Source organism: Terrapene carolina, unplaced genomic scaffold (genome assembly GCF_002925995.2).
Source record: "Terrapene carolina triunguis isolate 2854851 unplaced genomic scaffold, T_m_triunguis-2.0 Scaffold436, whole genome shotgun sequence".
Classification (NCBI taxonomy): domain Eukaryota; kingdom Metazoa; phylum Chordata; order Testudines; family Emydidae; genus Terrapene; species Terrapene triunguis.
Genome location: NW_020664787.1, coordinates 487,347 through 512,456, shown reverse-complemented (window position 1 = coordinate 512,456; position 25,110 = coordinate 487,347). Strand labels below are relative to the sequence as shown.

The following is a 25,110-nucleotide window of genomic DNA, read 5'->3' as shown; positions in this document are numbered from 1 at the left end:
CTATCAAGACTGAACCGTTTTAACTCTGTAGTAGTGAAACCTAATTTCTAACAAAAGAAAACTATGTTCAGTGTTGTAAAAAATTAAGGTGACTTAAAGTTGCTGCACCAGACATCCTGTGAGACCTGGGTAAGCAATACTGAAGAGGTGATCAGAGGTTAGCTTAATCGTTTTGAGAGGGAATCAGAGGTTACTGGTCACAGAACCTGCCTTTTTTTTTTTTTTTTAATGAAAGCTTTCCTAAGATTAATTTTTTAGTGGTCTTTGCCCCGTCCCCTATAGATTGCAAGTCCACATTACAAAAAGTAGCATTTTCAATTCCATATAGTGGGTAAAGTGGGAGTATACTCCCAGAATTAAGCAAAAACGGAGCACAAATTTTCTTTAGAAGAGAAAGGCGGCATTCTTTCCATCTCAGTATAACTGTGTTAGGGAGAAACTGGACACAGTTCACTGTATCACACTTCAGTGCATACTTGTTTATTTTATTATTGGGGCCAGATCGCCTCCTTCCATGGTAAAATCTGATTGGGGGGGAGGGAGGGCGGGGGAGACGAAGGGAAAGGAATTTTCTATGGGGACCTTATTGCAGAGTCCCTCCCTCTTTGTTCTTTCCGTGCGGGAAGGGAAGGATTTGCCTCCCCAAGGATTGAGCTACAGAGCCCAACACGAAGCCCTGCATATCCCAAGAGAAATGCAAGAAGCCAGAGCGATCTGCACAAAAGCCCTGTGCCTCTAGGCCAGCTCTGTGCCCTCAGCAGACCCTCAACTCACTTCCTGGCAGTGTAGCTCAACTGGAACTGTGCAAAAGGGACTGCCTCTGGGCTCAGCTGTTCCCGGGAACCACTTAAAGGGAAATTCCCACCATGAAGGGGGCTCTTTGGAACACATAATACAACTACAGGGAAGCTCCATGAGGCTGGTTGGGGAGACAGCATGCACCCCTCATGCCCATGCCTATGCCCTTCCCTTTTTGTCACAGAGTTTAAGGCCAGAAGGGAACCCCAAATCGTCTAGTCTGACCTCCTGTATATCCCAGGCTGCCAGCACCACCCAGCACCTGCACACAAAACCCAACAACCAAAATTAGACCAAAGTATTGCAGCCCACAGGAGACTGAACTATAATGTGTCACAGGTAGAGAATCGGAAGGACCAAGTACATCAATGCCTGAGGCCCCTGCAATGGCAGGAAAGTGATTAAGATATACCCAGATAATCCAAGCAAGAGACCTTCACAGCAAACCATGCTGCAGAGAAAGGCTATCTGACCTGGGCAAAATTCCTTCCCAACCTCACATATGATGATCAGTTAGACCCTGAGCATGTGAGCCAGCTAAGCGAGCATACCCAGCCCCCACTACCTGTGCAGGTTCTCACCCCATGGAGAACCTTCGTCATGGTCCTAGGAATTAAGGATGGTGCCATAGAGGTGGGTAATGGTCCCTGTTGCATGGGTTGGGTGAGATATGCATTTGGAGGATCCCCTCAGTGATGGATTTACGGGCATAATCTGCCCCTAGTTTTTTTTTAAATGTACCCATCCTATTGTCTCATAGTAAATGTACATACCTTTAAAAAAGTTCAAATCAGATTAGTGAAGTCGACTAAAAAAACACTCAACCTCGTGTTAAAAAGTCAGTTCTCGCTGAAATGTTTTACTTACTATTATTGCAAGTGACACCTACAGTTATTACTGAAAGATATCAGAGAGGAGAGCACTTTTCTGTTTGTTTGTTTCCTTTGTATATTTTTGACAATTCTCTGTGATAAGTCATTTTAACTTTCCAGAGTTAGGCAGGCTCTGATCCTCCAAACACTGATATGCTTAAAGTTAACTTTAAAGTCTAGATAGTGGGTATTTAAAAGCAGGATTAAGCCCTATGGACCTCAGTGGTGCAGGACAATGCCCTTAAATGAGTCTATTCAAAACAAGGAGGAGAGGGAGTGAGAGGAAGAAGGAGGAGATGGAAGTGGAAAGGGACAGGAGAGCTAGTAAAGGAGAAAAAGAATGAGTAAGAAGCATAAAGCTGCAGAAGAAATGAGAGAACAGCCGATTGATATAAAAAAATTTTTGAATGAAAACTAATACACAAAAAATAATTATCTGAATTGATAGGGGTGCTGAGCCTCTAATTCCTGTTGGTTTCAGCAGAAATTGCTGGTACTGATGATTTGGCTCAGCATGTACAATACAGTTACATATTTTGTAAACTGTTACATACTGTGTGTTCTATAGTACAGAAAGGAAAATGAATATAAACAAAGGCCTTGATCCTGCAAACATTTTTTTTTCACTTTAAGGAGGATACAAGTAGGGTTTACGCACCTGTGTATATACTGTGCACATGGTGAAGCATTTTCAGGTTAAGGGCCAAAAGGCATACAGCCTGTTTTGTAGTCTCAATGGATCACCATCGGGTCCAGTTCTTATGTAACAATGAGTCACAGTGAGCTGAAGAAAGATACAGAGAGCATGTACGTCTTTAGTGGTTATATTTTCATTTTGTTCCTGAGTGCAATGTCTCTGCTGAGGGTCATCTAAACCTGGGCTTCCTGATGGAGAGTGAAATGAGCGAGGAAGTTAAAAGGACAGTATATAGTAACCTAATATGAATATTTAGATTTTGTAATCAAAATAGTTTTACAAAATCTATATAGATAAAAATATTTATACTAGCAGTATATATTTTTAATGTAATGGAAACAGTTTTTGATTTGGACATAACTATTCAACCTGCCCATCCCATTCCTTGCAACCCAAGCATTGCAGCCTTTTGCTAGCATGTGAGAACTACATAGTGAAACTGTCTAAATATAAAAGTTAAAATTACTGTGTATTCATTGTCCATATGAAGGCAATGCAAACAATAAACACCTTAAAGAGGAGGAAATGTATGTAATTTTAAATGATCATTTTTAACCATTTAAGAAAGACAGGATTAGTAACAGAAGAACATTTTGAATGTAAAAAATATATATATTTTTTTCATTTTGGAGGAAACTTCCTGGATTTACTCAGCCAGCAGTATCCTTTTATGAGTTTCTACCCCAAAAAACTCTGCCAAAGATTGATAATTTGAGAGTTGATTGGAATAGAGATTTGATTCAAAAAAAATCAAGAAATCACTGTTATCTCTGACCGACTGCAATACAATTGTATCTAATGATAAAAAAGCAGCTATAGACCTGAGACCATGGTTTATTCACCAATAGACACTTTTTTGAACATACTGATTCCCACATAGGCTAATGGTACTGGGCCTCATAAACGCTGACTGCTGTTGGAAACTCCCTTGGTGCTACCTTGGCTGTTGGTATGTTTTGGGAGTGCCCCTGTATCAAGAATTTCTGATACGAGCTGGGTCAAAGGACCAGTTTGATATTGGATGCTAAGTTAGAGCCCTCCCGCTTAACTTTTGTTCTTGGAAATATTCCTGATACCTGGTAACAAGGCGGCATAGTTCCAAAATGCAGCTTTGGTCACTAAAAAAATTAAGCCTGCAAAAAGTGGAAAAGTTGATCTCCACCAAACCATATAGCTGTACTGGCAAACCTTCCTAGTGTAGGACCCACTTTTTTCTGGCAAAAATACTATTTTGATGGTATAGCTTATACCAGTTTCTCAAGCAAAATAAGCCATACTAGTAAAAGCACTTCTTTTGTTGGTATAACTGCCAGGATAAAAATATAGTAAAAATTCACAACCTTAATCGATCCTACTATACCAGCAAAAGTTTCTAGTATACACCTGGCCTTAGTAACCTATGCTTCCTGGAGCTACAGGTTAAAATCAAACAGCTTGATTCAGCAAGGTAGAGTTCCATTGAGTTTAATATGCTTATTGCACCATAAGCTCCTCAGGCTACTTTATTTCAGTGGTATTATAGATGTATAATTTGGAAAGTACACCTCTACCCCGATATAACGCTGTCCTCGGGAGCCAAAAAATCTTATCGCATTATAGGAGAAACTGCGTTATATCGAACTTGCTTTGATCCGCCGGAGTGCACAGCCCTACCCCCCTGGAGCACTGCTTTACCGCGTTATATCCGAATTCGTGTTATATCGGGTCACGTTATATTGGGGTAGAGGTGTACTTTGGGATGAAAGTGCTATATAAAGATTGTAGGGTGTGCTACCAGGCTATGGCCAGCAGAGCAAGTGCAGCCTGGGGCTGTCAAATCAAGGTGTCTTATGTGACCTTTGTGAGTCTTCATATGTGTAGATGGGACTCCTGGCCTGAGGTACACAGGCCTCAGAAGCTTGCTTAGGGTTATCATTCATGTGAAAGGTACCCGTTTACCTAACAACAGTTCTTGACTGGTTAATCAGTTTACCGAACAACGGCTCATGGTCTGTATTAATTGGTTACTTTGTTTACCTAACATCAATTTGCCTGGCTCTGTATTGACCGGTTACTTTATTAATATATATAGTGTATGTTGTGACCAGTTCTTTGGAGCTATCTGCTGGTCAGGTTACGTCACCGTGACGCTGCCTGATCCGCAGAGCTCTGGTGGCTGTAGCCTCGCATCTTTATTAAAGAATTTGTTAAACACTTACCTGAGTTCTAAGTAGACAGTACCCGGCCAAACCAGGAGGGCAGCAGACGGAACCCAAGGGGATTACTACCACCCGGACTAGTGCGGAAGCTAGATGGATAGAACCCAACAAATGTAAAATATTGTCACAGTACATTCTACTTAATTTGATCACACTGTGGGCTTGTCTACACTTAAAACACTACAGCGGCACAGCTGGAGCTGCATCTCTAGTTCTTCAGTGTAGACACTACTTTTGTGGATGGAAGATGTTTTCCTGTTGTTGTAGTTAATCCACTTCCCTGAGAGGTGGTAGCTAGATCAACAGAAGAATTCTTCCATCGACCTATTGCTGTCTACACAGGGACTGAGGGCTTGGCTACACTTGTATGTTAGAGCACATTAAAGTAGCCCCGGGCGCCCTAGCTCGCTACCCATCCACACTGGCAAGGCACGTAGAGCGCTCTGACTCCAGGGCTAGAGGCTCCTGGTACTCCACCTCGGCGAGAAGATTAACGCTTGGTGCACCTTGGCTGAAACGCCCAGATGTCAGTGTGAATGAGCTGTTCCATTACTGCGCTCTGATCAGCCTCTGGAAACGTCCCATAATCCCCTTAAGTCAAGTGGCCACTCTTGTATTGTTGCGGATATGCCCTTTGAAAGCTCCGTTTCTGGCAGCTGGGTGGGAGGGATAGCTCAGTGGTTTGAGCATTGGCCTGCTAAACCCAGGGTTGTGAGTTCAGTCCTTGAGGGGGCCACTTAGGGATCTGGGGCAAAATCTGTGCTTGGTCCTACTAGTGAAGGCAGGGGGCTGGACTTGGTGACCTTTCACAGTCCCTTCCAGTTCTATGACATAGGTATATCTCCATATATTTTATTTTATCTGCTCCGAGACAAAGCAACCATTACTGTGGAATGCTGTGTGAGAGAGAGAGGCCGGGGGGAGAGGGGGTCTGCTGCTGTCTGAACTTACAAGACAGCATGCTGACATGCTCTCTGCCCCCCAAAACCCACTCTCTCTCCCCCCACATACACACAACACACTCCCGGTCACACTCCACCCCACCCCAACCCCCATTTGAAAAGCAAGTTGTAGCCACTTGCATGCTGGGATAGCTACCACAGTGTACTGCTCTCTGTGGCCATTGCAAGAGCTGCTAGTGTGGCCACGCCAGTGCGCTGGCAGCTGTCAGTGTGGACAGATTGCAGCGCTTTCCCTACTGCGCTCTACAAAGGCTGGTTTAACTCAAAGCGCTCTACATCTGCAAGTGTAGCCATGCTCTAAGATCAACTTAACAACGCTGCTCAGGGTTGTGGATTTTTGACACCCTTGACTGACATAGTGAAACAGACCTAAATTTTCTAGTATAGACCAGGCTTAAATCAGGATGACTGCTTTATTGGAATGTCTCCCAGGAAACTGGCTTAACCTAATGATACCGAGTGGTAATCACTGCTGCTTAGTGAGGTTAGTATTTAACAAATTCCACTTAATGGTAATGAATTTAACTAGTGCCAAGTAATTAAATGGTGTTTATCCAAGTGTTAAATTCCAATGCAATTCCTTGAATACACAATTTGCCAAATAAAGTTTGTGTTATATATTCGCCTCAAAAGGTATAGGTCATTAGTATTCCAGATAATGAAAGTTACAAGTTCCACTGGCAAAACTTTTTTCTTAAATTATTATTTTTAACATACAATACAAAAGCAAAGCAAAAACTTCTTTGCCAAAACTAGTATTCAGAAATCAAGCAATGCAGAGTTGTTTGAAAGCTCATCCGTAACACTGCCTGATATGCTTACGACTTAAAATATGATCTCTTTGTATCATTGGACTTGTATTTAATCAATGCAGGTAGTGAAACCTGTCTTAAGTAATCGCACAAGGGACTGACAAAAATTGTTTGGTTTATAAAGATATTCTCCCAATAAAGGTATAGCAAAATTGTACTCTTAATTTTGGGATATTTTGAAGCAGACTCAAGATAGCAGGTTGCTTAATAGAAATTTAGTAAATTACAGTACATTTTAACAGCCTTCAGACTTGGTTTGATTTTTATTCTAAACCAGATCTGAAGAAAGCAGTTTACAAAATGGACATCATTACAGAGGGGGAAACTGATATGCAGGGAGATTGAGTGTCTTCCCCAAGGTCACACAAGTTAGATTGGTAGAAACAAGGGAGGGGGCAGACTTAGACTTTCATCCAAGTTTAGTATATAAAGTAAAATTGCCAACAGTTTGATCCAATAAGTTGTATTTTCAGAGGGATATAGATGGATAACTGGCCCAATTGGATATTAGCTTTCATTCCTTGTGAAGTATGACAAATACTCATGTGCACATGTTTCCCCATAGAGAACCAAACAAAAGTGTGAAATTAATGGACAGTTTATGCATGCGATAGACTATTTAAAGGGTGGTTCTCATCCCCAATTCACTTTTAAGCTTTGGGTAGAGGTTTTAGAGTATTAGCCCGATCTGGGTTGGTTTGTCTTCCATTTTTTAAAAACCTTGAATCTGATATTTTATTTAGGCTATGTCTACACTATAGCTTAAACCACTCCGCTGAGTGACGTAAATTATGCCGGCATAAGCGCCCGTGTGCACAGCGATCTCCTGCTGACATAACTTCTGCCGTTCATGGAGGTGGTTTTATTATAACAACGGGAGAGAGCTCTCCCGTCGGCATAGAGTCTCTTCACCAGCTGTGCCGCTGCAGCACTGTACACGTAGGCATGGCCATAGAAATCTCCATGCACTGTGACTCTACTTCTCTGTTAGAAATAGGGGTGGTCTCTCTCGGCTGCTGCTGAAGGAGGCAGAACAGAAAGCCGACTGTCTTAGCGACTGTCTTAGCAACAGTCATGCTGGAAACACACAGCTAACAGAGAATCCCCTCTCCCTCCCTCTCCCTTTTAAGGATCCAGTTTGTAGGGCAGATGGAGAAACAAATTCCCAACAAATGTGTGTTTGTGGGTAGCACAGTAGCTAGTGGGGGAGTACATGCCAGTGGGAACTCAGATATTTATATTTATCTCTGTATATAAAGAGGGATGATTATTTTATTAGTGGCAGTATTCTGTAAAAATGGATCTCCATAAGTAGCATGATCTTTTAGGTTCAGTCATGGCTAGGCTAAATCTTCCCTTACTAGCAATATGCCTTTCCAGATGAGATCCCATAATTTGTTTTATTGATGTTCTTTATTGAGCCACTTTTTATGTTTCTTTAGTCAGACTAGGCACTAGATTTGGATATGCAGGGAATAAGTCAGGAGGCTAATGAAAGACAGACATGCATAATGCTCCTTGTGGTAGGCAATGTACTGTAAATACATGTTCTTGGTTGCGTGCATCTGTGTCTGTAGTTTTATGAGGATATACCAGGCAATAAAATTTTCCTTGTCCCCTTCCCTCACCCAGCTTGCTAAAAGAGCCAATGGAATGCTTTCTGTAGTGTTGCATGTGGCTCATTGTAACTTGTTTAGCCATTCATCCTCCTCTCCCTCTTAGGAGTTCATGTGGGAGTGACATTATGAAGTCAAGGTAATTTTCTACAGTGGTTGCAGGAGGTTTATAAAATGTCCTTGCAGAAACAATATGTGCGTTTTTCAAAACAATAAATCACAAACATGGTTGGTTTAATAAAGAAGGCAATAGTGAAGTTGCTTGAGTTGCTTATTTATAATTCTGTGGTGCACTCCCTCCTCCCTGTAAAGTTCTGTACTGTGGAAATTATTCCATCTCTAGCCATCTGTATTGAAGCTTATTCTAAACTCTTTCTATTAAAATACAAAACACCTTACACCAAAATAATGGTGTAACAAACTAATTGTTCAAGGGGGCAGGAACTGAATTTCAGTACTTTTCACCTACTAGCAAGTGCCAAGTAGCAGCATTTCTTCTGAATTATCCCTTCCTCCCACCCCTCTTTTTACACTTGAGGATGGAAGAAAGGATGCAGAGATGTAAAGAATGAAACACAAAGTTAACAGAAAATACAGCTGAGAGAGAGTGAACAGCTTCATCTGATTCTTTTCTGTGGTGATTTCTACTACTTAATTAACCAGTCACATAGCCCCGGTGTTCTACTCTGCAATTTAGATCTGCAGCCTTAAAGAGGTTGCTACTCACCCACATCCTTCATTCTTCCCACTGCAGGCACTGCATGAAGCATGAAAAGCAAGGAAATTCACATTTTAATCATCCTGCTATGTCAGCAAGAGGGTTTTGGTCCTGTGTGATCTAACATATTCTTTGTGCTGATACATAGCAACTACAGGGAAGTCTATGGCAGAAGGCTTAGCCTTAATTCTATTTCTCCATGTTTGCCACTTCGGTTTTTTAATATACTATTGTTGCCTCTTTTCAACCCAAGTGCCTAGTCAGAGTTTGGGGCTCTGGGGGATGTTGCAGTTGGAAGTAGAAATTGATGGAGTCTGGTATTTTCTTTGAGCAATCTTGTTTATTTACAAGGAATGTATAAAGTTCTGTGTCTTTGATTGCAGAAGGAACCAAGAATAAATGGGGCAGTCTCTTAGCTTATAGCTCCCAAGCCTCTTGGCTTTCTTGCCTCTCCCTCGTCTCTCTGTTCTTGTCTGTCTAGAGTTTCAGTGTAATCTCTCTTCACAGACAACCCCCCTCCCCCCCAAAAAAACCCAATACTTAGCCAAAACCCCCAGCATGGGTTCACATCCTAGGTTGGAGTTTATGGTTACAGTTATGTTAATTCAAGGGTGAGCTCACACCTTTCAATCTCCATGAGGTTTTAACTCAACCCATAACAACATTTCACCCAGCTCATAACACTATGTTGCCTGCAATGGGCCCGATTTTCAAAGAAACTGTTGCATGTACACAGTGGTAACAATAGATATGCGTTTTTCTGCACTCAGCGATTGGTGTCAGTCTTCAGAAGCACTATGCATATAGTGCATGCATGCAGGCTGAAAATTAGGCCTTCAAAGAAAGCTTCTCAAGTCCCTTTACAGCAAAGGGATTTTGCAGAGTGGCTTTGGAATGCCAGACTGGCCACCATGTCAGATTTGTAAAGCCATAGTTAAATAGTGTGAAGGGAATTATCTATGTGGTTTAGGCAAGATGGTTAAAAATGTCTAGCACTGGCCCTGCAGGATCTCCCTCTTCCTCAGATTTGCCTGAGAATACGAAGAGCCTGGTGTTGGCTCTGCCCAGTTCTCCTTTCCCCAGCAGACCTAAGAGCAGCAGGAATGTGATCCAGCTGGGTTTTGGCTCTGCCAGAGGTAGTACATTGTAATGCAATAGAGCCTTAATAAAATTTTACACCAAAAACATTAAATAACAACAAGTTTGGAAAGTGCCTAGCACGTATTTGTAAAGGTGCAGGCAGTTTCTGAGCACCCCCTTGTGGCCCAATGTGGCACTGCACGTCCACCCCACCTTAATTTCTCTAAGTGGAGCAGCAGTAGATTCCATTTTAACAGCCCAAGGCAAGGAGAAGACAACGCAGAATAACCAGATGCCATGTCCCCTTTTAATAAGGTTTCAGGCCAAGAATCATTACGATAGTTCATCACGCCCAGGGTTCAAGCCTTCCAAACTTACAGTCCACACCCAAGTCTCTAAGACAATTTAGGCTTGTCTCCTGGTGTCTGAGAGAGCAACTGCAGCCAGCCTGACTTCTGCTTCTCTCTTTCCCTTGCTCTGTTTTCTGTTTCTGTTTATATAACTCATCCCCCAGGGCAGGACAGGGCCTCCTGGATTATTCCCAGGTGGCAAGCAATAGCCTGTCCCTTAAAGGGATAGTACCCTTTTTCTCCATACACTCTTTCACCGTAACCAAATAATAATACCCCCACCATTGCTTCAACACAGAAAACCAGGCTGGTCTTCTCCAATGCCTGCCAAAGGAACAAATAGGAAAGTGTGAGGTTATTACACAGTTTTACATGTTTAAACTGTTAACATTTTTACAGTTCTCAAATAATATGAAATCTTCTTCTTAGGGCTGGTCTTCACTTGGAGAGATCGATGCTGCTGGAATAGGTGCAGCAGGGGTCGATTTAGCGGGTCTAGTGAAGACCCGCTAAATCAACGGCAGAGTGCACTCCGGTTGACCCCGGGGCTCCACCTCTCCGAGAAGAGTAAAGGAATTCGAACGGAGAGCATCTCCCATCGACGTAGCGCAATGAAGACACCGTGGTAAGTCAACCCAAGCTACGTTGACTCCAGCTACATGAATAACGTAGCTGGAGTAGAGTAACTTAGGTTGACTTACCCCGGTAGTGAAGACAAGCCCTTACTCTGCATGGCCCTGTGGGGACATCAGCCTCCGCTAGCTGCGGGGGCATCATTTCCCAAAGGCTGAGACTCTGCAAGAGAAAAAACCCCACACCAGTAGCAGTGTTTAAAATCACCTTGGCAGTACCACTACATAAATGCATGTAATATGCTATATGACCCCAGAACAAATAAAGTAATCCAACTTATCCTTCCAGGGCTCTCAGATGTCATTCATCACCTCTGACTCTCTTCCCCTCTTCTGAAGAAGTCTGCTGCCATATCAATCTTGGGAGGCCATAGGGCATCGATTCGGTTGGTGAGACTCATCGTCTAGTCCATGATTTTTGAGGTCCCTAGCCCTCACCACATCAGCCTCTGGTTATTAGAGGGAAACCCAAGAGAAAAGGAAAACTATATATGTTGATTTTTTTTAATTCTGCCTGCATCTGCAGTCCTCCACAGCTCAGACCAAAGTTACAGTGCAGCCCACAGGCTAGGCAGGGCCTACAACACAACCAATAATAAGAATCTTAACACACTCTTCGAAAGTTAAGCCGTGAGCTACTTGCCTCCTTGAAGCGCTGCCTCACAAATATTTCCTCCCCTCTCTAACAGCTCCTCCTGTCCAACACTTGCATCTAAAGCAGGGGTGGGCAAACTACGGCCTGGGGGCCTCATCCGGCCCGTCAGACATCTTAATCTGGCCCTCGAGCTCCTGACGGGGAGCAGGGTCCGGGGCTTGCCCTGCTCTGCAAGTGCCATGGCTCTGCATGGCTCCTGGAAGCAGCGGCATATCCCCACTCCGGCTCCTATGTGTAGGGGCAGCCAGGGGGCTCCGCACGCTGTCCCTGCCCCAAGCGCCGCCCCCGCAACTCCCATTGGCCAGGAACTGTGAGCATTCATGGCCCGCCATAAAATTTCCATACCCAGATGTGGCCCTCGGGCCAAAAAGTTTGCCCACCCCGATCTAAAGCCACCCTTCAAAAAAGCCCTTCTTGTCTCTTTCTCCCACAGCCATTTACAGCCCGTTCCCCCACCAGCTGCTGCCTCTTCTGAGGTGGGGCAGCTTGCCCAGCAGACAAGTAAGGGCTGATCGGAGACCTTCTCCATTGGCACCTCCTGGCTTCTCTCTGTCAGGACCATGTTGTAACTTGCATGTGGCTAAATCCTTCTTTCTTAATAACAAAAGGAATAGTAAAGCCTGGAGTAGGAGTACTAGAAATAACCAGTCATTTTCAGGGTTATAAATAAACCATCTTTTTACGTGAGGTCAGACTATCTCCGATAGTATTTCAAAGCCCTACCAAAAGTTGTTATTTTTTTAACAGCTGAAGTATCTATCCAATTCCAAATGTTTTAAGAAAGCAATTTAAAAATTAGTCCCTTGCCACAGTCCATTGATAGTTTCCCCTAAATGTTTATATTAGAACGTGAACCTGATGAACTCTAAACCTCTGAAAAACTGAGCTTATTATGAAGGTGCAAAAAGGACTCTTTACTCTAGAGGTATGTGCGTGATGCTGCAGTGATGTGCATTTGACTAGTACCTACCATTTGGGGACTCCTTATACAGGGGGTGCACAATAAACATGTCTGCCTTTTTTCTAGATCAATATGTTTTCTGCTTAAAGTATACTGTCCCAATACAGTGAACTCTACTTGTCTTCAGATGAGTTGATATACTCTGCACAATGGGCTAAATTATGAGGAGCACTGAGGGTGGGGTCTGCTCAGAGCTGCAGTGGATGAGTGGAGATGCTCTGTGGCTTTCTATATGCACAGGGCAGCTGCAGGCCGAGTGCCACAGGGAGTGGTGTAAGTCGTGTGTGTTGTATAGCCTTCCTTCCGCTTGGTGGTGAAAGTAGAGCATGCATTTTCCACAGCACTTGCTGTCAGGTACTAGCAAGTTGGGGTGGAATGGTAGGCATGGCCATGCCTCCTGATAGCTTGGAAGTGCTTCTGGGCATGGTAACTAGCTCCTACTGTTGCCTTTGTGCTTGAGAAATCCTAGTGTCAGTACTTTACCTGGGTCATGGGAGCCAGTGCATGTCGGGCGGGGGGGCGGGGGGATGAAGGCATTTTGTTTGGTGTTTTTTGTTTTTGAAAGGGGGAGGAGATGCAGTGGTGGCTTCAATAATGCTCCATAGCAAGAGAAGGACCAATGTGCTAGTTCTGTTTGCATTCTCTGCAGCTGATATTCAGATTTCCAGCAGAAGTCTAGTAAGCTGAGGAGTGTATTTTTATTGGCACTCACTTGCTTATCTCAATCAAAAAAATCAGAGCGTATTTGCTGCACACAACTTGCCTGGAGCACCATTTAATTTTATTTCCCCCACTTCTTGCAGGTCGCAGGACGTATTTTATTCTATTTATGTAATTTATGCATTGCACAGTAACGAGTCCATCAAACGGAAGGCCATAAAAATAAGACTGGATACTGTAGATCTCAGCAATGTGTCAGGTGAAACCACATTAGTGCCTCCTGCCTACTAATTGTGGCTCACATTGTACAGATCAGTAGAACTCCACATTTCCAGATATGTTTTACTGTACTTTAGCAGCTGAAATCAAATGGGTCTGTTATCCCATGGATACAAATGAAACTACTATCTGGAACTCCTTTTATCATGTGTGTGTGGTGTGTGTGTGTGTCATCTCTTGCATCCGTGCATCCGTTCAAGAACTTACCTGCAAAGTGTGTGCAGAATTGGTCTGTTTGTAACATCTTCCAAATGGATCATTAACATTCCCTTGTGATGACATAAGGTTCCTCAGCATATCTGAAAACTCACAACTAACGTGTAAGCCTGTAAATAGATTAATAATAATTAGCACTTATGTCATGTGTTGCTGCTGAAAGTGCTGTATACATATTAGTTAATTAATCCCTGTTCAGTAATAATCAGATGTTATCACCATTTTATAGATGAGAAGTCACTCTTTGCCTCACATTCTCCAATATCATACATAGCATGTCAGTGACAGAGACAAAATTCAAACCCAAGGTTTTTCTTTCCCAGCCACGTTCTGTAACCAAGAGGTTACCAATTTATGGTCTGTGGAGCACCTTTTGGTTTGGGGGGGGAAAAGCCCAAAGTTTTCATGAAAAATTTGACTTGTTTTCTGACCAGCTCTACTTAAGATTCATGGCCCTCACTTTCCCTATCTAAGGATAATACCACCCATCAATCTGAGATCCTGATTTGGAAGGCACTATGTAAAAGCAGAGTACAGTTGTTGTTATTATTTCTATCCTGCCTCACTTATTTAGGATCTCTTCCATGGCTTTACTTGCAGCAGCCACTGTGGAGGGTGATGGGGGGTGGGGGGAGAATTGCAACTGATGGTGTTTAGTTAATTCTCTCCTCAACTAAGTGTCCTATACTCGAAGTATGTTTACACTGCATTCAGGGTGTGTGATTGCAGCCTGTGTAGGCATACCTGAGCTAGCTTTAATTTAGTTAGCTCAGTGTACCAATAGCAGTGAAGATGTGGCACCACAGGTTTCAGCACGGACGGTGCATGCCTACCTGGTGCCCTGCTATTTACTCAGGTAGCTACTTGTGATACCACAGCTTCACTGCTAATTTTAGTCATGCTAGTTAGATTAAAGCTAGCTTGGGTATGTCTACATGTGCTGTAGTCACACCTTCAATTACAGTGTAGACGTGCCCTTAGTAACAAGAGTGGTTTATACCTCATATCCAACTTCCAGTTTCCCCTGTTACTGACAAGTTCAGGGGTCTATTTTGAAGCAATGTGAGAATGTTGCATACATAGGCGCTGATTCCATGGGTACTCCAGCCCTGGAGCACCCAGGGAAAAAAATTAGTGGGTGTTTAGCACCCACCAGCAGCCAAGCTCCCCCCAGTGCCTCCCGCCCACTGGCAGCCCCGCCGATCAACTCCTCCCCCTCCCTCCCAGCGCATCCCGCCCACCACAGATCAGCTGTTTTGCAGTGTGCAGGAGGCGCTGGGAGGAAGGGGAGGAGTTGATCGGCGGGGCTGCCAGTGGGCGGGAGGCACTGGGGGGAGCTTGGCTGCTGGTGGGTGCTTGGGGGAGGGGTGGAACTGGCTGGGAAGAGGCGGGGCGGAGGAAGGGATGAAGTGGGGGCAGGGCCTGGGGCTGAGCGGGGGTTGAGCACCCTTGGGGAAAGCTAGAAGCTGCACCTGTGGTTGCATATCTTGTAGTATTTGCAAGACACCCATGAGAGAGGGAGAGATTTAAAACAGCAGATTGAGTTCAGATGGATTTGTTCTGCTTTGCACAAGAACATCAATTACTGTATCTGATCTGACATTCTTAGAGAATGCAGTAACTTTTAGCATGAATGATCAAATACAACAGAAGTCCCATTGCATTTATAAAATGACAAAATAACAATTGCCATCTAATCATATGTATATTGCACTCATGTTAATCTGAAATGTAAAAACATTTGACAGTAGAAAAAATACACATACTTAGTATGTAGTACCTCTTGCTTTAATCCCTATGAGAATTACTGTTGTTTTTCAGTTCTATAAGTAGGTTATAATCCAAGGATGGAGAGTGGGCCGTGTCAGTATACAGATGTCCCTCGACAACTGGAAGGAAGGGGTAGGGAGTTCCCCTTGAAACACTTTATCCCCAACTCAGCATAGAGAACCCAGTTTCACTTCTTCTGTCCCTGCCACTGGAGCTGAAGAGGTGTTACTGCTGCCTTAGCACAGTAATTCCCAGCACACCAGTGTGTATGGAGAGTGGGAAACCAAGGAGTGCATAACTCTCTGTCTCCTTTCCCCACACTCTCAGACTTGTGCACTGCCTACATAGCTCTCTGCTGGCCCAAGAGGAATGCATCTCCTCCACCTCTATTTCTGTACTAAGTGGACCTGCCCCATGATTGGTCAGCTCAGTGTACCACCTGTTTACTGTCACATAGAGCAGTCTATAATAGAAGCGCTACATCAGCACAGCTGCGCTGATGCAGCTGTAGTGCGGCTGGTGAAGATGCTCTGTGACAATGGGAGAGTGCTCTTCCGTTGGCATAATACTCCACCTCTGCAGGAGGCGGAAGCTATGTCAGCGGGAGAGCATCTGCTGTTGACATAGTGCTGGTGTGGACAGCGCTTGGGTCGCTGTAACTTGTGTTGCTCCAGGGGGTGTCTTTTTCACACCCTATAGCGACATAAGCTAGATCGACTTAACTCGTAGTGTAGACCTGCCTGTTGATGTTGGACTACCACAGACCTTTTGGTCCCTTAAACGTTCATCAGGATTTTCTTATCGCTCTCTGCATTAGTTTCCCCAGCTGTTTGTAAAATGAGGATAATCCTACATTTTTAGTTACCACATAGTTGCCTTGTAAGGATTAACTGATATTAAGTGCTTTGAAACGTTGTATTAGAGAAACACTGTTAGATGAATACTGAAACATCAACCTCTGCCTTGTATATAGCACAGTAGTTGCCATGAGACTTACCTTTAAGCAAGGTCTAGATTTAAGTTAAATTTTTATGCTTGCACATTTTCAAAATTTACTCTCCCCTCTTTTTTAAAAAAAGAGGCTGTAAATTATTATGCAAGTGATTTTTTTTGTTTTGATGTGTTTTTCAGATACCGAGACAAGCGAAAAAATCCAAAAAAGTGGGATTCTTCAGGTGTTTGCAAGTCTGTTGACTCCACAGTCTTCCTGCACGGCAAAAGTAGCTAACATCATAGCAGAAGTAGCCAAAAATGGTGAGGTTTTCCACAAGAACTTTTCTGCTGGAACATCTTCAGTTTTGCACCTCACTTGTCAGTATGTTTTATTTCATTTATGTTTTCATTTTGTAGATTAGAGATTTTTCATCTGTCTCTCTTTCACCCTTTCTGTTTTTGTCTTGTCAATATTTTGTTGCCACTAGATTTGTTTAGAGTGCATTTATCCCCTTGATAATACATCAGAACAGCATTTGTTTTCAGTCTTTACTTTTGTGCTATATGTAATTTTTAAAAATCTATTGTGTATTTTTGTTAAGCAAAAAAAAATATTAAGGCTTTTAAAGATTTTCAGGAATGCATGTACAGAAATGTTTGTGTACACAGTTACCACAATAGATTGTACAAGTGTGGTAAATGGACAACCGAATTACCTCTTAGGGCTGGGACCAGCGACAACATTATTACCCCTGTCAGGCCCTGTGACAAAATAGTAGGATCAGTCTGAAAATAGAGATAATTATTTGTGCTACAGTAGCAGCCAAAGGCCCTTACTCAGGATCAGAGATCTTTGTGGTAGGTGCCATACAACATATATATATTTAAAAAATAATCTAGAAATTCTTCTAAAATTATTTTTTCTTTAAAAAGAATAGTTCATGGGCTCTAAACATTCCAACATGGTTGAAATTGATCCAGAGCAGAGGGCCCATGCAAGCCCCCCCACATTCTTTCAGCCCCACTTAAACTCAGTGCTGTTCGATTTGTAGTGTACGCATGGGAAACTTTTTATAATGATTTTTTGTATCAAAGATGGTGCAAGAAGTGACAGATCTACGAAACTGAGTCATACATAATACTCAAGCACATTATTTAGCCAGGCCATTATAGAATTTTATATTGTTATTTAAATACAAATATATGCATCTGGATGGACAAGGCACCTTGCTCTGTGTAACCCTGTGGACTCCCTCAGCTGGGGAGGAAGTGGAGTGAGTGCTGGAGATCTGCAGGCAGGAGCCACTGCCAGGACTCTCTAGAAGGAATAGAAAAGGAGATGCAATTGACCTCTCTCAGCCCCTGAATTGCTCTACTCCCATCCAAGGAGGTTCACTGGTGAGAAGCTATAGACTGCAAATCATCCCATCCTTCGGAGGGGGCTGAGTAGAGGAGGGAAGGATGTTTCTCATTTGCTGCCCACATGGGGTCCTGGCAGCTGATTTTCCTTCTGCAGATCTCTCACACAGATTCCTCTTTAGGGAAAACACTGGATTGTGAGTCCATCTCCCTCTTCTATTTTTCCTTTGGAAGGGAAGTTGCTGCAGGGAGCTGACTCAACACAGTCCATTCTCTACCCTCTGAGTTGGATCATGGATGGTGGTGGGACCAGGGGAATAGGTAAAGATTGGCAGTGGCCCTATCTGGATACATTTAATCCAGGTACTGAAGGAGTCAGCAGTCCCAGTCCCTGCATAGCTTCCCCGTGACCGGATCTGATGTGTGAGGCTAGAAGAAGACTTCTAGTAGATGATAGGCTCTTTCAGATCCAGCTTTTTCTGGAGCTCAGTGGGGAATTAACAATTTGATGAACTGGTTTCTTGTGTGGAGACAGGTTGTTGATTTGCTTGTTTTGCCCAAATTGCATTGTAATGGTTAGCATTCTTTTAATGTTTATACTTTGGAAGAGAAATAAAATAAATCTGGCTCAAAGTTTGCTTTTCTCCATATGGAAAGATGAAGCTGTCATCTGTCCAAGTCACTCTTTATTGTATTTGACTAATGTCAGGATCCATAGCAAGTTTAACCAAATTGTTACATTTTCTGTGGTATATGTAATCCCAAACATTTAAGTTATTTTCAGCTCAGTTAAAATTCCATTTAGAAAAAAATGTGCTGTATACAATCAAATTTTCCCAATTTATTTTATTAAAGCTGTCAATTAGATCTAATATATTCTAAGCATGCTGTTGTTATCTGGATATATACCAGTTACAATCTGTATCACAGTTACTGCTGCCCCTTCTCAGGGTCTCACTGAATGCACCTCGACAGATGTCAGGCCTTGGGCCGCTACCTCTCCTGGGATTGAATTCTGCAATTCGCCCACACTTAGACCAGGAAACCATGACTATTTGCATTTGGAACCTGCAAGCCCTTTTTCTCCTAGAGCCCGTGACAGGTGTGTTTGCAGTGATACAGCCTCTTCAAAACAAAACATGATTTACTCATCACTCAAACCTGCCAAGCAGGTAGAGCAAAACAAACAACCCCCCAAACACAATGAAAGGCCTACTCACATGCATACTACTTACACCTTGATAAGTTTCTCCTCATCTTGGCTAACTCACCTCTCTGGCATGCAGAAACAACCTGTAATGAAGCATTGGGCTTCCTATCTCTGTGTCTGTCTGACTGTCAGCCTTTTCACTGATGCATCCTGGTCTCTCAGCTCACACAAAAAAACCCTCCCCTTTTCTAGGGTCTTTGAGCTGTGTGGTGCCCAATGATCCTAGGCTTAGCCTTGGGAGTAGTAGAATATTCTAGCTTGGCTGGAGCCAGGAAAGTAATTTCTTTCCCCAACTGATGGCCCAGTCATTGTTATCTTAACTCCGTTGAAGCTGAGTACCTGAGAAGCTGTTTTACCTGTCATTGTTTTACCTTTCCTGGGTTCTCTAACAACCCCTTTACAGCCTCCTTTGAGTTAACGCTATGTATTCAGGTAGGCATCAATACAAAATTGAACAAGGAAACTGAGTCATACATAATACTCAAATAATACAAACATTTCCCCAGTTTGTCACAATCTGTATATACCATCCTTTTAAACTCCACAACCGTAATTCCTATAATTTCTGCTGCTTTGTGTTAATATGACATTGAAGGTTCAGAGACCGCATTAAAAAAGGGCAAATATATACCCTATTTTGTACCTTGAGAGATTGAAAAATTATCTAAATATTACCTAATCTGTAAATAGTTTAAGCCTCCAAAAATCTGCATATAGCAATCTAACTATATTGCAAAATTATTTCCCAAAATAAAAATGTTCCAAACCATATAGATAAATCCACCAAACCCTATTGCATACCTTTTCTGCCTTTAATATGTTAACTGAAAAATTTATAGTGGTGTAATAGTTGACAAAATACAGTATGAGTTCCCCCCTGCCTCAATTTTCCTTCCTTTCCCTCTTTCCTACAACTCTCTCCTCTTTCTCCTCTGTCACAGACACACAAGTTTCTTATCTGCTTTTCTCCTCTAAATACTCCATTGAGCCCACTGACCCCATCCCATCTCCTGATCTTTCTCATCCCACTCACATCCCATCCCTTACTCTCTCATTCTCCTCTGGCTCTTTTCCCTCACAATGCAAGCATGCTTTAGTTCTCCCATCTACTCTCAACCTCACTTGCCTCTACAATTACAGCTCCATCTCCTTCCTCCCTTTCTTCTCTAAGCTCATTGAACTCACAGTTTACATTCACTGTCTGGAGTCCTCTCCCCCAGTCCTAGACCCTCTCCAGTTTGCTTACATCCCATGCGTTCAACTGAAACCTCTCTCACCAAAGTCTCCAATGGCCTCTTTCTAGCCAAAGCCCAGAACTCCGTCTTCACCCTCCTTGACCTGTCAGTTACCCTTGATGCCATCAGCCATGCTCTTCGTGAGCTCTTGTCCTTCCTTGGTTTCCAGGACTCTCTTATCTCTCTAATTTTTCCTTCATTGTGTCCTTTGGAGGATCCTCCTCAACCCCCCCCTCCAGCTTTCTATGAGGGTTCCACAAGACTCAGCCTTTGGCCCTCTACTCTTCTCCCTCTGCACCTTGTCCCTGGGTGGTCTCATCTGCGAACACAAATTCAGCTACCAGCTCTATGCTGATGTCTCACAGATCGGCCTCTCTGCGACTGACCTGTCTCCTGTCCAAGCTAAAATCTCAGCCTGTCGTCTGACATCTTGTTGTGGATGTCTTGCCATGAGCTCAAGATCAACTTGGATAAAATAGAGCTCTTAATCTTTCCCACCAAGCCCCGGCTATCACCTGCTTTCTCCAACACCACTATCCTGCCTCAGACTCAGGCCCATAACCCAGGTGTCATCTCTGACTTGTACCTCTCTCTAGGTCCTCACATCCAGGCTGTATCCAAGTCTTGCTGTTTCTTTCTGCATAATGTCTCGAAGATATGGCCTCTCCTGTCCTTCCACACAGCTAAAACTCTTATCCAGGCTGTCATCATATCACAGTCTTTCCCCACTCATATCCAGTCAGAATGCTGCTGCAAAAACTATTCTCTTAGACCCTCACTTTGACCACGTCACCCCTTTCCTATCAAACATAAGCTGCTTGTCTTCACTTTTAAGGACCTTCAGACTCAGCCTCCCTCCTACGTATTGTCCCTCATTTGCTATTGAGCAGTCAAAGCTCACCTTTGATCAGCCTATGATGCCAGACATTTATTAAATTTTCAATCAAGAACTTTCATACCCTCTCTTATTCTACCGCTCACACTGGGGAGAAGGTCCCCGTAAACATCTACAAAGCTACCTCATTATCCTCCTTCAAATCCCTCCTTAAAACTCTCCTTTGCTGTGATGCCTACAAAAAACTTGACAGCAGTTCAGATGCTGGTGTGCTGATACCACTTCATATCATGCTGACCAATATTGTCTCATTGTTTCCTTGTACTTCTCCATCTACCTGTCTGTATCCATCTGTGGTCTCTTGTCTTATATTAGATTCTAAGTTCTGAGGGGCAGGAACCATCTTTTTGTCTTGTGTTTTTGTGCAGCGCCCAGCACAGTGGAGTCCTGGTCAATGACTAGAGCTCCCAGGGGAGCTCTTTCTTCCTGTTCAGTAGTAAAGTCAACTGTGGTATGAGAGCTCCAGAATGAGCTTTTGATCTCCTCCTCTGCAATCATAAAATCAGTGTTTCAAAGGGGCACATGTATGCACTCCTTATGGATTTCACAACTGCTATGCTTTACCTCAAGATGCAATTTACTGAAAATATTTTTTCAGAAAGGTTTGTGGAATTGGGCATTGCACAATAACCGTACTCACTTACCTCCCTAGAAGATACTAACTATAAAGCTGACCTGCTTGGTTTCAACTGCCGGGATCTTCATACTCAGGGGCCGTCTACACTACAAACCTAAGTTGACCTATGTTAGGTCAACTTACAGCCACCGCCGATGTCCATACTACCCTCCTTCTGTTGGCGGTGTGCATCCTCACCAGGAGCACTTCCACTAACTGAAGAGAGGTGGCGTGGGGGCTCTCAGCTCCCCGCCAGGACCCCAGCTGCCCCCATGGGCTCTCACCTCCTCACTCCCAGCCAGGAATGGGGTGTAGCCACCTGGGGCTTCTTGCCTCTGTGCGCGGGGAGCCTCTGGGCAGCAGCCTGGCTGGGAGCCGGGGGCAGCCAGCATGGAGCCGTGAAATTGACAAGACAGCCAACGTCAGGGGGAACAAGACTGTAATGTGTATGCCGACATAATTAGGTCGATGTAAGAGGTCTCTGGTCAACTATGTAACACGTCAGCCCTGTGCTGTTAGGTATTTTAATGTGATTGAAGGCCTCCAGGGGACCTGCTTCATCTTCTAGTGGGGTTGCACACCAGCAGTACTGCTCCCTGCCCAGCAGCTCCTTCCACCCCACTCCTCACTACATCTGTTCAGTTGAAGTGAAGTCTATTCCTCACTACAGCTAGGGGGCCCTGAATTCTGCTTGTCTTCCCTTCTCACGTGAGTGGGGAGTGACAATAAAATCTACTCCTCTTCTGTAGGAAAGGGTGAAGAATGAGATACTATTCCTCCCACCCCCAAACACAATGTGTGGAACTAGGAGAGAAAACCTGCCCTTCAGTGGAGAGGAGATGGTGACTGGTTTTGTGGAGGTAAAACAGATGTGGGGGGAGGGAAGTTGAGAAGGAGAGAGGATGGGGGTATATAATAGAAAGGAGAAGAGAGAGGGAGGATCTACCCAAGGGAGAAGCAGAGGAAGGGGAAAGAAAATAATAGGCCCAATAAAGAAAAACTGGGATGAAAATGAAAGTGGGAGACTGAAGGAGGAAAAAAGAGAAATGAATAAAAATGGCATGAGAAATAGCAAAAGCAAGAAAAGATAGATAACTGTAAGGGACTGACGGATGTGATCTCGGATCCTGTACATGACAGTGCACTGTGCTGACGTTAGACTCCTAGCACTCATCTTAGCATAGCATTCATTTACAACTTTAACAAATTGTGTTTTAGGGTTTTTTTGTGCTGGCCATTGGTCTTCCACCTGACATATACAAGTCTGTTTATCTATACATGACACTCAAAGTCTGTAAGGACATAAGGACAGGTTAAATCTGCACTAATGTCATTTTCGTAGGAAAAAAAGATATTGCAAGATTAGTAAACATAGATAGCTGGTGCATACATTTCTCAGTTGTTTATAGGTAAATCCAGACCCCAGTCTAGCCAGGGACTCCTGCATGAAAGCAGAACCATTGTAGTTCTGTTGTACAAGGAAAGGAACTGAATTTGCAGGAGCCCTGCAAATGGGGTGTGTATCCTATGCAACCCAACTCCTAGGACCAATTCTTATCTCACTGACATCAGTGTAATTCCATTGACTCCAATGGAATTACTCCTGATTTACAGTGGTGTAAATGAGATTATAGTCTGGCCTCCTGTGAGCAGGGGACATGGCAGGAGAAGGGGTACCAGGGTAAGAGAATCTGTCACTGGTTGGATCATCTGGTTTTCCCCCCATTGTGGGGCCATTTGGACTGTGAAAAGTTTGGCCTCTTAAGCTTCTCTAATCCCCTGCTTTCCTAGACCTACTGTAGAGATATCCAGTACCCAGCTTGCTACTCAGTGTTAGTTCCCTGCATTTATCTTTTGTAGCAACCGCTTTTCAGGTGCTTGGAAATTTAGCTTCCATTTCTGCTTATATTTAATTTAGATAATCTAGTAAAACAGATACGGCTGTTCATTTTGGAGTAGGAATGCTGCAGTCTTAAATCTGCTTAATAGAGGGAGTTTACATTTTGTTTAATTTGCAAACGTGGAGAACAAATGTTGCCAATATTCTGTTCTTTTTTCCTTGTGTTTATTACTCTCAAAACATGCTCAGTGATTATTTGGAGAATGTTAAAGTAGTTTCCATGAAACTCAATTAAAACACTTGATTTCTGATGAATCAATGAGCAATGGAAAAACCGTAGCCAGAATTCTGAAGTTGACCATCTTGTCTAGAATCCTTTTTGATAACTGGATTGTTTTTCCAGACATACATTTATTCTCATTGAGTGAGGCAGCTGCAGTGCCTGCATAATCTGGAAAGAAAAGCCTTTTGCCAAAGACGGATTTTTATGTTAACTAGAAAAGATCAAACCAATATAACTCGACTTTAATTAAATATCTCTCTGTTGTTTGCAGAATTTATGCGGAACTCATGTGTGGATGCTGGGTTGATCCCTCCACTGGTGCAGCTCTTAAACTGCAAAGACCAGGAAGTGTTGCTTCAGACAGGTCGTGCCCTCGGCAATATATGCTATGATAGCCGTAAGTGTGGAAATGTAACATTTTTTGTTGTTGATGGTGGTTTGGGGTTTTTGGTTTTGTTTTTTACTGTGTCATACAGTTATAAACTCTGAGTCATTTCCCCCCCTTTCTTGCTTTATGTTTATTGCACCAATTGTTCTGATTTTATGGGACAGTTGAAATGTATCATAGGTGTGACAACTGTATTCTGCTTGTGTGACAGACTGGTTAAAAAAAAACACCATTTCAATATCATAATATTTCCGGACATGAGACTAAAGGAAGTTTTTTTTCTCTTTAACATAATGGGTGAGATTTTCTAAGAGCATATGCTAAGCATGCAATTTGAGACTTGAATAACCACAAAACTAGGATTATTTTAAATTGTACTCACCTTTGGACCACATTGGAGGAGTAGGAAGGCAACATGTACTTCTCTCCAAGCCTCAAACAACAAAAGATGTGAGTTAAAGAGGAGACTACATATGTGGATGAAAGGTATGCCCTAATTATGTTGCAAATGCTATTGCATTCTTAAATAGATGGCCATGGTACCAGGACCATGCACGCATCTTTTTCATTTTTTTGTGGGCACAATAGGTTTTGCATTCCCAAATGTTATTGGGCTGAAATGTAATTGTGAGTTCATTTGCAAATTATGTACATGGTTACAGGATTTGCACAACCGAATCAGGTGCAATGTTTTGAAAATGTAGTTCCATCTTTCTTAAATTTAAATATTTTGATCATTATGGAAAATTAAATTCTACTAGTTTAATAACTTTTTTTTCATGAGATTAGATATATTTAGGTGCCTGGGCTCCCCTTTGATAAATGCAATGACTCCTGCTAGTGTTTGTAGATCCTATGAGTATATATCAAGAGAGAATAAGCTACTTAAACTATTATTGCATGAAGAGTACAGTGAAGAAGCAGAGTCCTTGGGAATGTGTTTATATTATAGAAATTATTCATACAGAATAACTAGAAAGCTATGGATGTCTGCAGATGGCAAGTGAAATGAAAACGTGAAAGCATTTTACTAGCTTGAATTATTGTACCTTATTGCTTGTATCAATAATGTAGT

General features: G+C 42.9%; 1 protein-coding gene across 6 annotated transcripts in view; it reads left to right on the top strand.

Moving 5' to 3' along the window:
* The window catches only part of RAP1GDS1 (Rap1 GTPase-GDP dissociation stimulator 1), a 157,831-nt gene that overhangs the window by 74,178 nt on the left and 58,543 nt on the right, over positions 1-25,110 (top strand). For 4 of the 6 annotated variants that reach the window (XM_024212836.3, XM_024212838.3, XM_024212837.3 and 1 more), the window contains exons 3-4: positions 16,408-16,530; positions 23,919-24,044. In XM_024212836.3, the coding sequence (XP_024068604.3) occupies positions 16,408-16,530; positions 23,919-24,044 (249 nt within the window). Of the gene's footprint in view, positions 1-16,407; positions 16,592-23,918; positions 24,045-25,110 lie in introns of those variants that run through there. The other 2 variants (XM_029913067.1, XM_029913068.1) reach the window with 2 other exon arrangements.